At 52.5% G+C, this 13,401-nt stretch overlaps 4 protein-coding genes across 4 annotated transcripts; all 4 read left to right on the forward strand.

The window, feature by feature from the left end:
- Positions 1–2,558: 2,558 nt before the first annotated feature.
- CABS01_00931 (uncharacterized protein) lies at positions 2,559–3,154 on the forward strand (the record flags this gene model as incomplete). Its single annotated transcript, XM_060534312.1, has 2 exons — positions 2,559–2,597; positions 2,681–3,154. The coding sequence occupies 2 exons, from the start codon at positions 2,559–2,561 to the stop codon at positions 3,152–3,154; spliced, it is 513 nt and encodes a 170-aa protein (XP_060401390.1).
- Positions 3,155–4,655: 1,501 nt separating this feature from the next.
- Positions 4,656–5,899, forward strand: CABS01_00932 (uncharacterized protein; the record flags this gene model as incomplete). Its single annotated transcript, XM_060534313.1, has 3 exons — positions 4,656–4,916; positions 4,981–5,210; positions 5,263–5,899. 3 exons carry the CDS (start codon positions 4,656–4,658, stop codon positions 5,897–5,899), a joined length of 1,128 nt encoding a protein of 375 aa, XP_060401391.1.
- A 1,070-nt stretch (positions 5,900–6,969) lies between these two features.
- Positions 6,970–7,850, forward strand: CABS01_00933 (uncharacterized protein; the record flags this gene model as incomplete). The annotated part of the gene is made up of 2 exons (XM_060534314.1): positions 6,970–7,496; positions 7,592–7,850. 2 exons carry the CDS (start codon positions 6,970–6,972, stop codon positions 7,848–7,850), a joined length of 786 nt encoding a protein of 261 aa, XP_060401392.1.
- Positions 7,851–9,392: 1,542 nt separating this feature from the next.
- Positions 9,393–11,384, forward strand: CABS01_00934 (ABC transporter; the record flags this gene model as incomplete). Its single annotated transcript, XM_060534315.1, has 3 exons — positions 9,393–9,959; positions 10,058–11,199; positions 11,258–11,384. The coding sequence occupies 3 exons, from the start codon at positions 9,393–9,395 to the stop codon at positions 11,382–11,384; spliced, it is 1,836 nt and encodes a 611-aa protein (XP_060401393.1).
- Positions 11,385–13,401: the final 2,017 nt, after the last annotated feature.

Genomic DNA, 13,401 nt, shown 5'->3' on the forward strand with positions numbered 1-13,401 from the left:
TACTGTTTGGTTGGTCTCCCGTTGGAACAAAGATGCATCATGTCGCCCAGCCTTTTGAAGAAGCACAGTACGCGTCTATGCGAAAGATCCGCGGGGGAACGTCATCGAGAGGTGGATGGTGCCATGAATTTCGAAGCTGTGCATGCGTCTACGAGGATGTAAGTAGCTGGTTGTTGATTGACATTGGGAGAGATCTAGGAAACTCACATGAGATCTGGCGAAGCTTCTGTTCCGGTCCAAAGTGACCAACCCCTCGTCCTAAACTTTGGTTTCGATGTACCGAGGATAGGAAATCGCCGGCTTTGGGTGCCAGCAAACAAATGTCGCAACCATAGCGAATGTGAAGGGTAGCACTGTCAGTTCTAGAGCGGTGTTGGGCAGTCCATTCCTGACACGGTCCATCTCCGTGATGAAGAACCACAATGCTTGCCAAAAAAGTGTTGGGTCTGGCGAATGTCAACGACAGTACTAATGTGATTTTCAGTACCTAGGCTTTACAGACTACCTTGAGAGAATATCAATTGTATTGCGCGGGGGGGAATCCATGGATTCTATATTGAGGGTGGGTGATTCAAGTCACACTTAATTCCCCCTTATTTTACGGTTTTCGACTGCCAGAAGGAGAAACTTCCTAGAGAATCCGATATTTCTTCACGCCAGAGGGAACCGCACTTCTCCTTTTACCTGCTACTGAGAAGGGAATATCGCTGCCAATTGACATGGGTATCCAAGGGCCGTCAGTGTCGTAGATCCAAGCTGTAATGAGAAAAGGTCGGCTGCATGCAGAAAGTGGATTACGCCTGTTGGCTTCTATGAGAATAACACGAAACAAGACCCTTTAAAGCCATGCCTCATGACCTGCAGCTTGCGCCAGAGGCACTCATTGAGGGCCTGTCTCATTGAGATGGTTTTGTTGGTTTGCGATTGTGCCTTTCTAAGTCCAGTGTTGGTGCCAGCCGCCGGCTGTCCCAATTCGGTGCGTCACCCCGCTCTCCTGCAGCCTTTGTCTTTGAAGTATCAGCGAGAATCCTGATACAGCCTCAATAGTGATATTTGTTGATGCATTTGTGTCAACGCTGGGGGATTTGGGCAGTCCTCCTTCCTCGGACCAGGCTTTTACCGCCGTATGGGCACTTGGAAAAGAATTAGTCAGGATTTGTGATCCAAGATCTAGCCTCTCGGTACGCAACATGAGTGATCCGCTTTGCAATTGATGATATTCTGGTGAATCTGGTCCGAATTGGCGTAAAGCCCTTCTTCAAATTGGGCGTTGTGAAGAGATCTGCAGCGCACATACCCATTCAAATCAATCAAACAAATAAGTCAAACAAACAGTCAAATATAGGAATTTCAGCGAGTCAAACAATCAAATATTCTAGCCCGTATATTTGATATATTTGATCAAATCTAGAATCTAAGGGTGGACCCGAATATACTAATAATATACCGAGAAAATACGGAAAAAAAGGGGCCGCCCGGACCCGGATTCGAACACCGGACCTCCGGAATTAAAGTGGAGCCGCCCTAAAAAATTCGGCGCTTACGGCGCCGTATCTACTATACCATTTACACCTCTAATATTTAGCTTTACTCTATGATTACTTATTACTCAAATTAATTAAATATTTGTCAAATTTATTAAATAATCAAATATGGCGCGAGAAATTAGCTAAACAATCAAATATGAACCTCATATTTGATTTGTTTGTTTGGGTATAAGCGCTGGAGATCTGAGAGGGATGGCCATATGTTCTATGCAAGGAAGGAGGTCTTCAGACAGCCAACTATCCTTGTCATGTCTAGGAGTCTTGAAGAAGGGCAGAAAGCTGATTTCACAGTAACTATTGTTAAGAAGCAAAACAAGTCGACGGTTATCTCTCAATTTCTGACTTGACCGAACTTGAAAACATACCCATACTGGTAAGAAAGAACAACTGCAATGAGATTTGAAGAAGATTGCGATATGCGACAGAACACTTTAGATATTTAATCATGAATCTGGCACTTGATAGCCGCGGGAAGGGCAGTGTTCGTCATCTTGACTGAAGTTCTCCAGCTTGCGTCGGTGTGTCCACCGGTCCCCACCGAGGCATCGGCCCAAATCGATCAACTGTATCCCGATGAGATTGCAGTCGTCGATTCGAGGTTTCAAAACAGTCATAATTACGACTTATTCTATCGCTCAGTCATATCGATCACCGATGCGTGCAGTTGAGGAGAGAATAAGGCGACCGCATGATGTAATTTTGGTGGCCATCCCACGACATGCCGTTGTTTTGCGGGCGATGTTGTGGGGATCTGAAGTCATCCCCCTGTGGGTGCGGCGTATCTGACAGGAGGTTTATCTCCGGCTTGAGTTGATGTGAGAAGAGCTCAACATGATGTCATGCGCTCAACAGATGTTTAAATGGCAGCTTTGGAACCTCGATGAGATGAAGAAATAGAAGGACAATCAACCCTCACAGCTATATCCAAAGCATTGAAGACGGCTTTGTCCCAGCAAAACATCATCCCCTAGAATCTTCACTCGAAACAACCGCCACAAGTCACCTATCAAAATGTCTGCTCAGTACAAAGCTCCGAGTGCTGGCGCCAAGGTATGTATTGACATCCCTGGAGTCACGCAAGCCTGTTTCGGACAATCTTTTTTCGGAAATCCAAACTCTAACACAAACCACAGGTTGAGCCCAGCGCCGACGTCCGTCCCACTCGATCCGAAGCAACGGGTCCCGTCCCCGCCGGCTCCCTCGCAGCCGAGTCCGCCAACCAAGGCGGCGAATTCGCCTCCAACCGCAACGTCGACACCACCGCCGCTTCTTCCCGAACCGGCACCGGCGGTGCTCCCGGGTCTAGCGCCGCATCGATCCCCGATCAGGCCGCCGCAGCGCCGACATATGTGAACAACCAATACGTCCGCGACCCCAACGGGCCCCACGGGAAGAACATCACCGAGGGCTTCGACACGGCGAATACCAAGGACGGAGTGCAGGCTGCTTTCAACGCCGAGGTCGGCAGCGAGAATGACCCTGGCCGTGTGGCGGAGCAGGGGCTGCTGAAGAGCCAGACTAAGGCTGGAAGGGATGCTGGGCCCCGACAGACTGAGGTTGGGGGAGAGACTGTGTACGAGAAGTTGAAGAGCGATGTTCAGGCGTAGGATGTGTTTGATACAGCGTATGACTAATGATCTCTGTATGAATACTATTGTTGAATGACCTGAGAATCGGCGCCGATGGAATACCAAAATATTCCCCAACAGTGTGATTGATGAGAATTGCGAGGGGATTATCAAACTGAAAGGAGGTTGACGATGCCCTGAGACTCTACGCCACCCATTGTGACAAACAATTCCGCAAAATTTCCTGCCTACGCGATTTGGACCAGAAATAACACCATCGCTTTTCAACATCGTCCTGTCGAGCATCCGGGCCCTTGAGGACGCACTCGAGCGCACTCGAGGCGAAGGTTTTGCGCGCACGGGACACGTGAGCTTCTTGGGTTGACCTCAGACCTTCTTTGTCATCAGCATCGCGCGCTTGGTCTAGGGGTATGATTTTCGCTTCGCACTTCCGACAGGAACGCGCCTTTGTGAAAGGTCGTGGGTTCAATTCCCACAGTGTCCAATTGTTTTGCAATTTTGATGTTCTATCGCATGTTTTTTGCTTTGTAGATAGAGCAGCAAGTCGGCTTCGATTTGCATCATTTCTTTGGTCGTTTGATAAATGGTGGTGACGGACGCTTCACTACCGGCAGGGACCAGTTGGTGAATGAAGGTGGTTGATTACCTACCTACCCATCATGACTGAGCTGTGTAAAAGTAAGTACCACTTGAGTGAGATGTGTGGGTGAGTGACTGTTCCTGACCTGCACATCATGGAATTTGTGTAGGATACCTTACAATTCATTCCGTCCCAAAATTCATGAGAATGCTCATGAGCCGTTTTCCGTTCACGTCAACGAATGTTCTCCAATATGGCGTATTAAACTTTGCTGAGCCGTTCAGCAATGGGTGACAGTTGCAGTGAGGGAGGGACGGATTCGGTCGGCCCCCGAAAGGCGAGTGGAGCCGTCAAGAATACGGTTGCCTAAATCTGTCAGTGCTAATTAACTGCATGATGCCGCGCCGTTCCCTTCCCCGGGGAATTTTCCCACTGCTGGAGACGATGGAATTTTCCATTGAAACGATGGAAGAGAGGTGCGACAAGGGCCGATCCGAGTCTTATTCCAACATCAGACCTACTTCACATTTCTTCCGTCCAACGCCTTTTCAAGTCTTGGCCTGATCGCTGGACACATCAGACTCGGCATTATCACCCGAGAACGTGCCACAAGAGGCGCAGCCGTTGACGCCGCCCCCCCTTGTTACGGGACGAGTCAGGACAAGAACGCCAAACCTTACCGCAAAGAAGCTTGTTCTTTTTCTCCTTCAGCGCTTCTCTCCTACGTCTCTACTATTATTCAGCGGGTGGTTGAGCTGCCGATGCCCCGGAACAGCAGGGAAACCGAGACACGGGAGCTGGGAACGTCAACTGTGGAACTACACCTCACTCATTGATCAACGACGATTCGACACCACCAGCAACGACGACGTAAAGGGTGGAGGATAGGCGACGTGGACACACACATCTCACCCATGCTCGTCCTACGGTAGACGCAAGATGAGTGCGCCCGAGTCGTACCAGCTCGAGTCCCTCGCCTCGGACGGGGACGGCGTCAAGCCAACGTCGCCGACGGCCTCCATCGACCCGACCAACGTGCGGTGGATGAACCAGGGCGACCGACGATGGGAAGTCTGCAAGATCGTGACCCGTCTGGTTGGGACGCTGCTATGCGCCATCATCCTCATAATCATGATGGCGTGGTATGGGTACCCGCCTTGGGATAACTATAGTGTCTGGCCTTGGCTGTGTCTGCCAGGAGTAAGTTCTGTCACTTGCCCTTTCATCTCATACAGCAGGAAGCTCATCATGAGACGAAATTTAGGCTTTGCCATCGTTCATGTGGGATTTGGGGGAATTCCTCACCATCTGCGCCCGCCACGGACGCGGCATCACGCCAAAGGCTCACATTGGCCTGGAACTCATCATCTCTATCCTCGGCTTCATTGGCGGAGGCTGGCTGGCTTTCCAGCTCGGCATCCAAGAGGATGACCAGATAGGAAACAACCCGCTAAACCTCGCTCTCGTAGAGTGTATCTTTATGCTTCTCAGCGCGTGAGCACACCTTTCTCTCACCCTTCCCTCGCCATACTCACACTTCCTCTAGAACAATCCACATGGCACTCTTCATCCGCGCCTGTATAGAACGCAGCCGCGAGATCCGCCGGCGCAGACCGCGTGTGATGTACATCCCAGAAACAGGCCAAACAGTCTACGTCGTCGCCAAACCCTTTCCAAAACTACCTACCTGGAAATCCCAATCGACGCGCGCCCAATCCTTCCCGCGCTCACCGCAGAGCCCGCTCAACAATTCCCTACGGCACCACTTTGCCCAACTCCAAGAAGAGATGCCTCCGCCATTACCCGACCGGCCCGGCGATCAGTCCCCGTCTTCGGCGTCATCTATCAAACGGAAACCTTTACCGGGCGCAGGTATCCCATCGCGCACGATTCCGGCGGGCGGTGATAGTCGGGACCGGCATCTTCGGCCGAATATGCGGCCCCCGCCGGCGGATTATGAGCCTTCCGCGGAGGAGCTGGAGCGGATGAGACGGGGTGACGCGCAGCCTCAGCTTATTTTGCCGGGGGATGTGGATTTCAAGTTTGCTACGAGCGTGACTGGTATGACACCGGCTGATGCGAGCGCGAGGGAGGGGAAGTATAGGGTGAATATGACGCAGATGCCGGTGGTGATGGGGGAGTCTTCGAGGGGTGGGAGTGCCGGCAGGACGAGGTCTATCTAATTGTCTTCCGTGGCATCTGTATACCTTACTCTTGGATACCTCATTTGAGTGTATTTCTCACTCATTTCATGTGTAGCATTTTCATGATAGGTGGGACGGCGTTTGGGGGTATCTCATGGCTGCGTAGAACAGTCTCATTTAGGAATGAGCATCTCATGATATTCTTCTGATTCATTCTTTTCATTCGATTTCGTCTCCAAGTCATCTTGCAATCGCAAGATCATCAATCTCAATCATGTGAATACTACGTAGCTTAGGATTGAAATCAATTCACTCCAGTCCCAAATCCTCGGGCATTTCAACTCAGATGGCGTCGATCAAAGTGCCAGCCCTTGAGCGCAAAGCAGGGCGCAGCACTAGCTCGTCGCCAATACTCAGGCTGTCAGGGGCTCGTCGCGCCGTGACAGGCCCTACCCAGGACCAGCGACACGAGCCTCAGACCCACTGAGAGCCCACAATACAGAGATCTGACTGGCTACGGTACCACAGATGGATGGACTTTGGGGAACGAGTGCCCCCTGTAGTGCGCTGTAGTGTGAGGTAGTGTACCTGAAGGATCATGGCAAGGTACCTAGTGTACTAAGGTACGTACTGTAGCCCCCCTGTTGGTGCCCTCTGATCTTTTCCCAGGGTTCGAACTTTTGGGTCCTCCCCCTTGGCCCATCGGCCCCCGAGTTGCTTGTCGTCCGCCGTTCGATTTCCATCCCCGGTCCAAAACGCATGCGACCTGAACATGCCGCCGCCGACGCTCATTCTCCTCACTGCCGACCTCGCCGCGTAACCCAGCCCCTCTAACGCAGAACAACAAGCCGAGCGCCATTCGAGATTTCTTCTGTTCGCCATCTAGACGACACTCCTCCGACACACTCACCTTCGAGCATCACCCACAGCCTCAATGGCAACGCCATCATAAACCACGCGATCATCCCCCAAAGAATCGCCCATCCCGCGGGCTCCGAAGAGACGAAAGGAAACACACCCCCTCCCCTCGCCAAGGGGCCAAGGGGAGGACCTAGACGATCACCAGCGATGCAGACCTACCTCTCCGCCTCCGAAAATACTCTATCAAAATGGACAACACGCCGCTCCACCCAGACATCACGACCCTGCCGCCCGACACAGGCCAACGCCACGGCGACTTCCTCACTGCGATCCCCTACAACCGATCAATGTACCGCACCACCCTCCTCCTCCGCCTCGCCTCCATGCTCGACGCCGTCATCATCCTCGCCTCGCTCGCCTCGCAAAAGGAAGACGACGCCTTCATCGCCGACAACTGGTCTTTCGGGTGTCCCACGGCCGTTCTGGCGCTGCTGTGGAGCGCGGGCGATGTAGGCGCGATGCTGGTGCGCGATCGCGGGTTCCGATGGACGAAGAACGATCCGACGAAGCTGCCGCGGAGTACAAAGTTCAGTTGGGGGAAGCCGGGCGCCCACGTGGCTGCGCATTTGCTGATTTGGTTGCCGACGGCGGCGTTTATGGGGATTGTGATTTCGAATTGGTTGTTTTATCAAAACGGGGGCGGGTCCTTGGGTGGTGTTGATCCGCGGCAGACGCATACCATGGCGGCGGTAATTTTCTTCATGTTTGTCTTGACGTATGTCTTTCCCATTTGTCGCCTCTCTGGCTTGAGCCTGGAGATATGGCCCCCCTTTTTGAGTTTGAGAATGGCGGCTAACAACAGACTCGCAGGATGATCCACTTTGCGCTCTTCATATTTGCCATTGTCGAGGTCGACAATGTGCGACGGCATTACTCTGACGTCGTCTTCATCCCGAGGGGCGAGCTGTGCGAGATGGTGCCCGTGCCGCCATCGACGCCGTGGGAGATGTTCTCGCCGCGGAAGCTGCTTCTATCTTACTTTGCGAACCACTATGTTCGCTTTGTGCCCGGAGCAGACGGCACGGTTACTGTTGCTCGAGACTATAGTAGTCGACAGGCGAGGTTTTGAAGAGGGCCGGCCATTTACAAACACATACACAAGCCGCAACGTGGGCTCTCTGAAACAAAACAGAGGCTCCAAGTCTGATTCAAAGACTGGAGTAATTTCTCGAACCCATCGAGAATAGATGCTCAGGAGGCACTATTCATCTTACTTTACCTAAAGTAAGTATAACGGAAAGGATTGATAGAAGGAACACTGGATCCCCCGCAGGATCATCGCAGAAACAAGCGTCATTTGATTTTAACAACAGCTGGATTGATACCCAGGGATATATGGAGTACGTATGGCAGTCGTTTAGCAGCAAATAATGGACAATAATAAAAAGCATCAAACCATCATAAACAGCTCCTTCCTGCCCTTGGCCAGCCGGTTCGGTGTTGGCAGCCTCGTGTTTCGGCCCTGCCAATCAAGTCAGGCGGATTAGCACGTGACGCGTGACGTCAAGCCCCGCGGCTCCGTGTTGCTGCACAGTGGCGTCAGGCTGGGTCTCTGAGCCTTGAGGAGGGTCTCTTTTTGAGGGTCTTTGAGGGTCTTTGAGGGTCTTGGGCGGGACAGCTGAGCTTTCCCATTTCCACCCTCAGTTCCAGGGAATGATTACGATTAGATAAGAAATAGATGAGAGGGGATAGGTGCCCAATTAATCGTGAACCGTGTAAGAATAGTCCCAGGAAACACCGCGTGAAAGGTGGCCTCGAACTGCAAGTGAGTGACCAAGACTCTATTAGGTAAGGCACCAAGAACTACCTTAACATGCCAATGTAGCACGTAGCACCTGCGTGAAATGGCAAGGAAAAATACCCGGCACTTTAAGACCATGAGGAAGGCAGGAAGAAAAGGTCCTCCTTCTTGCCGCAAGAGTCACTGTCCGGGAGTCAAACGGAGAAGGCGGTCGGGGTACGTACCGCTTACTCGTGCTTGCATCACACCTGTTTCCTGAGGTGGGCAAGAGCAGAGAGCACGGTGCACGGGAGATGCATTTTGCATTTGTTGGTGCCTTATCGCCTCGCTACCCTATCGCTTATCAGCTTTTTCAAAATTTTGAGGTCGTTTGCCCCACTACCTAAGGTACCAACTCTGCGAACATGGAACCTGGCCGCAGCATGGAGCGGGCTGTCCGCTCTCAGCGCTGCGCTGTGTGTGAGCCTGTGAAGTGTGTCCAGTTGCCCCTCCCCACCCAAAATCATCCTTTCTCCAGCCTGGGAGGGGTGGTGGGTGTGTGTTTCGCACCGCCGCTCTTTGTCTCTTTCTCTGTGTGTGTGGTCACCCTGCCACCAGACGTCAACCTTTGAATTTTTTCTTTTCTCCTACACGCCTCATCCTCCCAATTCTCCTCTCTCTCTCTCCCAGTCGACTTCATCGCCGACTTGATACCTGCGTGACACTTTTACGGTCGTCGACGCATCACTAGGAAACACGAAAAGGTCTTCTTCGTATCCTTATCCCCCCCTCCTTTTTTTCTCCGTCTTCTTTTTGGGCGACCACAGGTTCCCCGCCATCGCTTAGAGGGAAAAAAAATAACCCCGCCATCAACCACAAACCACCGTCATCATGGTTTCCTCATCCAAGGAGAAGAGACTCGCCAAGAAGGCCGCCGAGGGCAAGCTCGATAAGAAGAAGGGCTCTAAGAATGTCAGCACGACTGCCTCATCGGTCAACGGCGATGAAATCGCTGCCAACAATGACTCGGAAGAGATCAAGCGCCTCGCCGACCAGATGGACAAGCACGGCATTTCCGACCGTGTCACCACCGGTGTTCTGGCATCCACCCAGGCTAGCAGAGACGTCAAGATCACCAGTGCCTCCCTCGTCTTCCACGGCCGCGTCCTCTTCAACGACACCACCCTCGAGCTGACCTATGGACGCCGATACGGTCTCTTGGGAGAGAACGGTTGCGGAAAGTCCACCCTTCTCAAGGCCATTGCCGCCCGCGAGTTCCCCATTCCCGAGCACGTCGATATCTACCTCTTGAACGAGGGTGCTCCTCCCACCGAGCTCGGTGCCCTTGAATGGGTCGTTACTGAGGCCGAGCGCGAGATGGAGCGTCTCGACAAGTTGGCCGAGAAGATTCTCGAGGACGAGGGTCCCGAGTCACCTGTCCTCATGGACCTGTACGAGGTATGTTCCGCTTCCGCTTCCGCTTCCCTTGCTTGCCTAGACCTGAAAGCCTAGGCCAAGACCTCTAGAAACCGATCATGATCTAACAGCCTTCGTAGCACATGGAGAAGATGGACCCCTCTACCTTCTCTACCCGCGCCTCCCTTATCTTGACCGGTCTGGGTTTCAACAAGGTCACCATCCACAAGAAGACAAAGGACATGTCTGGTGGCTGGAGAATGCGTGTCGCTCTTGCGAAGGCTCTGTTCGTCAAGCCCTCGCTGCTGTTGCTCGACGACCCTACTGCCCATTTGGATCTCGAGGCCTGTGTGTGGCTTGAGGAGTACCTGAAGAAGTGGGATCGTACCTTGGTCCTCGTTTCCCACTCCATGGATTTCCTTAACGGTGTCTGCACCACCATGATCGACATGCGTGGCAAGCAGCTCCTCTACTACGGAGGTAACTACGACATCTACGACAGAACCCGTACCGAGCAGGAGACGAACCAGATGAAGGCCTACCAGAAGCAACAGGACGAAATTGTGCACATCAAGAAGTTCATTGCCAGCGCCGGTACCTACGCCAACTTGGTCAGACAGGCAAAGTCCCGTCAGAAGATTCTCGACAAGATGGAGGCCGACGGTTTTATCCAGCCCGTCATCCCCGATAAAGTCTTCACCTTCCGTTTCGCCGACGTCGAGAAGCTACCCCCTCCCGTTCTGTCTTTCGACGACGTTACCTTCTCTTACTCTGGCGACCCCAAGGACGACTTGTACCGTAACATTGACCTAGGTTTCGACATGGACTCCCGTACCGCGCTTGTCGGACCCAACGGTGTTGGCAAGTCTACTCTGCTGCGCCTGATGACCGGCAAGCTCTCCCCCACCGCCGGTTCCGTCACCCGCCACACCCACTTGAAGCTTGGTCTGTACTCCCAGCACAGCGCTGAGCAGCTCGACTTGACCAAGTCCGCCCTGGACTTTGTCCGTGAGAAGTACGCAGAGAAGTCCCAGGACTACCAGTACTGGCGCCAGCAACTCGGCCGCTACGGTCTGACCGGTGAGGCCCAGACCTCCCTGATCGGCACCCTGTCCGACGGACAGAAGTCCCGTATCGTCTTCGCTCTGCTTGCCATCGAGTCCCCCAACATGCTGTTGCTCGACGAGCCTACCAACGGTCTGGATATTCCCACCATTGACTCCCTGGCCGAGGCCATCAACGCCTTCTCCGGTGGTGTTATCGTCGTCTCCCACGACTTCAGGTAAGAATCCACCCTCTGCTTGTGTATTTAGATGTTCTCGATACTAACTCTTCCATAGACTTCTTGACAAGATTGCCAAGCAGATTCTCGTGTGCGAGGACCGGACCATCAAGCCTTGGGGCGACTCCATCGGAGCGTACAAGAACTACCTTCGCAAGAAGATGGTTTCTGCCGGCGCTGTCTAAAACAGTTTCGGTGACGAGACATGTTTGGTTTCGGATGCATCTCCCTCTTCAGCGTATGGTTTCTTTCTCCCCGGGAGGAAAATAGAACAAAAAAGTGTTTGTTCATGACTTTTATGAAAAAAAAAGTGCCGCCATGACCGTCACGACCAAGCCGGATGGGCTGCTGCGGAAATGAGGGAAACGGACAACCTATACCCCCCTCGTTCCCTCTCTCGAGACGGCGGAAACGGTGAGAAAAGAGATTGAAGCGGGCATGGGACGGCATCGGGGGAAGACATCATCAGCATCCATCAGGGCGGCTGCTGGCACGGCATGGGATAGATAGATATCTGCAGCTGCGAACTTTTTTTTTTCTTGTTTTCCATCGTCTTTGTGTAGATGACGAGGACAATAGAGGCCATGAGCCATTGATTTGAGCAACTTAAGAAGCATTTGATCTTGAGACGATTGTGATGTGTTCCATACTGTGGTCGACAATGCAAGGCTATAGGAGAGAGATGAACTGGCGATTGTGGATGCCTTGAATCAAGTAGACTGCTATTTACGCGTCAAATCAATTTTCTTATTATTATTATTTTTCCAGATTCTACATACGAGATACTATGACCGTGGCTGGACTATGGTGACACTAGAGGGAGAAAGGTCAAGCCATGCCCCAGGGGTATGGCATACGAGGCTGCAAAAGCTCGCGAATCACAGAGTAGGAGTTGGAGAGGAAGATGAATGAAAGGCAAAGATTGCACGTGATCCAAATCGCACGGGAGCTCTGACCCGGATACAACGGCTAGATCGGAGCTGGGTGCTTTCAGGCCAGGGGGCAGCCAATCATGCATCTGGGGATTTGGTGGGATGAGGTAAGCAAAGACGGGCATGCGTGATGGAATTGGGGTCGAGTTTGCTGATTAGGTACATGGCCGAGGGTGCGATGCACTACCAATTTCTGTCAGGATGGATCATGGATGCCCATGTTCCAAGTCCCCTGATTACCTTTACCATGTTGTTGGCTTTTTTTGGTACTCCCAGGCACGAAGGCTACCTTGTTCCTGGCATTGCCGGTAGATATCTCTTTCTTGATGACTTGTTAGAGATACCTGTGAAGGGGAACGTGATTGACATTTGAGTCAACATCGCGGTCGCGAGAATGAGATGGGAGGGAGACGGGGACGGGGGAAAAGAAGGGCGAAAAGGGGAGGATGGTTCGACCCTGAATCCAAAGGCTGACGGGGGGAAAGTGGGAAAAAAAAGGTTCAATTTGTTTTCGATTGGGGGCTGACGCTGCAGCAGGTTTCGGAGGGCGGGAACTGGAGAAGTCGCTGGGAAACCCACTTCGTGATCCATCATGAGGTACCGATGCCGTCCACGGTAGGGGGCGATTGTCGCCGGTGCACACCACGCGATTCGGTCCAGAACATCTGGTATCATCTTAGGTGAGGTAGTCCTGTGCGTCATCTTCGTTGCGTAGAAGGGATGATGTACTGAGATAATCCCACAAGATGGATTTTTTTGGTGCGAAATGTCAATGTTATATCTGCTTCGTCACTGAATGGGATGGTTATTGGGGGTCTTTTTTTTCGCAACCTGATTGCCGAGGTGATGGTGATTTCTGGTCATGTGGGAGCAATTGAGGCCATTCCCAGAAGGGGTTTGTGTGAGCCGACGGTCATTTGGGGAGATGCATCAGCAGCAAGTACAAATGGGTGGCTTACTACTCCCGTATATCCCAGGCTTCTTTGGAGGCTTTCCCTTTTGATGATTGCAGAGCTGACGAGATCCTTTGCGGTGCATCTCTTTCATTCTCGCCGGTTGCTGGTCGTGTTTTACAGTCTTCCGGCGGCTGGCGTCTGAAAACAACGGGAGCAACGAGTGTTGGGTGACTTGGTCAGGGCAGAGGGTGGTGGCCCAGAGCAGCCGAAGCGTGGGACGGGGAAGGCGGCTGAAATGCCTCACAGGTAGAGGATGTGTCGTGTTGTATTTTCCAACTAACATCACAGTGAGGGATACATAGGGGAACAAGTCG

The sequence above is a fragment of the Colletotrichum abscissum genome (genome assembly GCF_030869225.1).
Source record: "Colletotrichum abscissum strain IMI 504890 chromosome Unknown Scaffold_2.1, whole genome shotgun sequence".
In the NCBI taxonomy this organism is placed as follows: domain Eukaryota; kingdom Fungi; phylum Ascomycota; class Sordariomycetes; order Glomerellales; family Glomerellaceae; genus Colletotrichum; species Colletotrichum abscissum.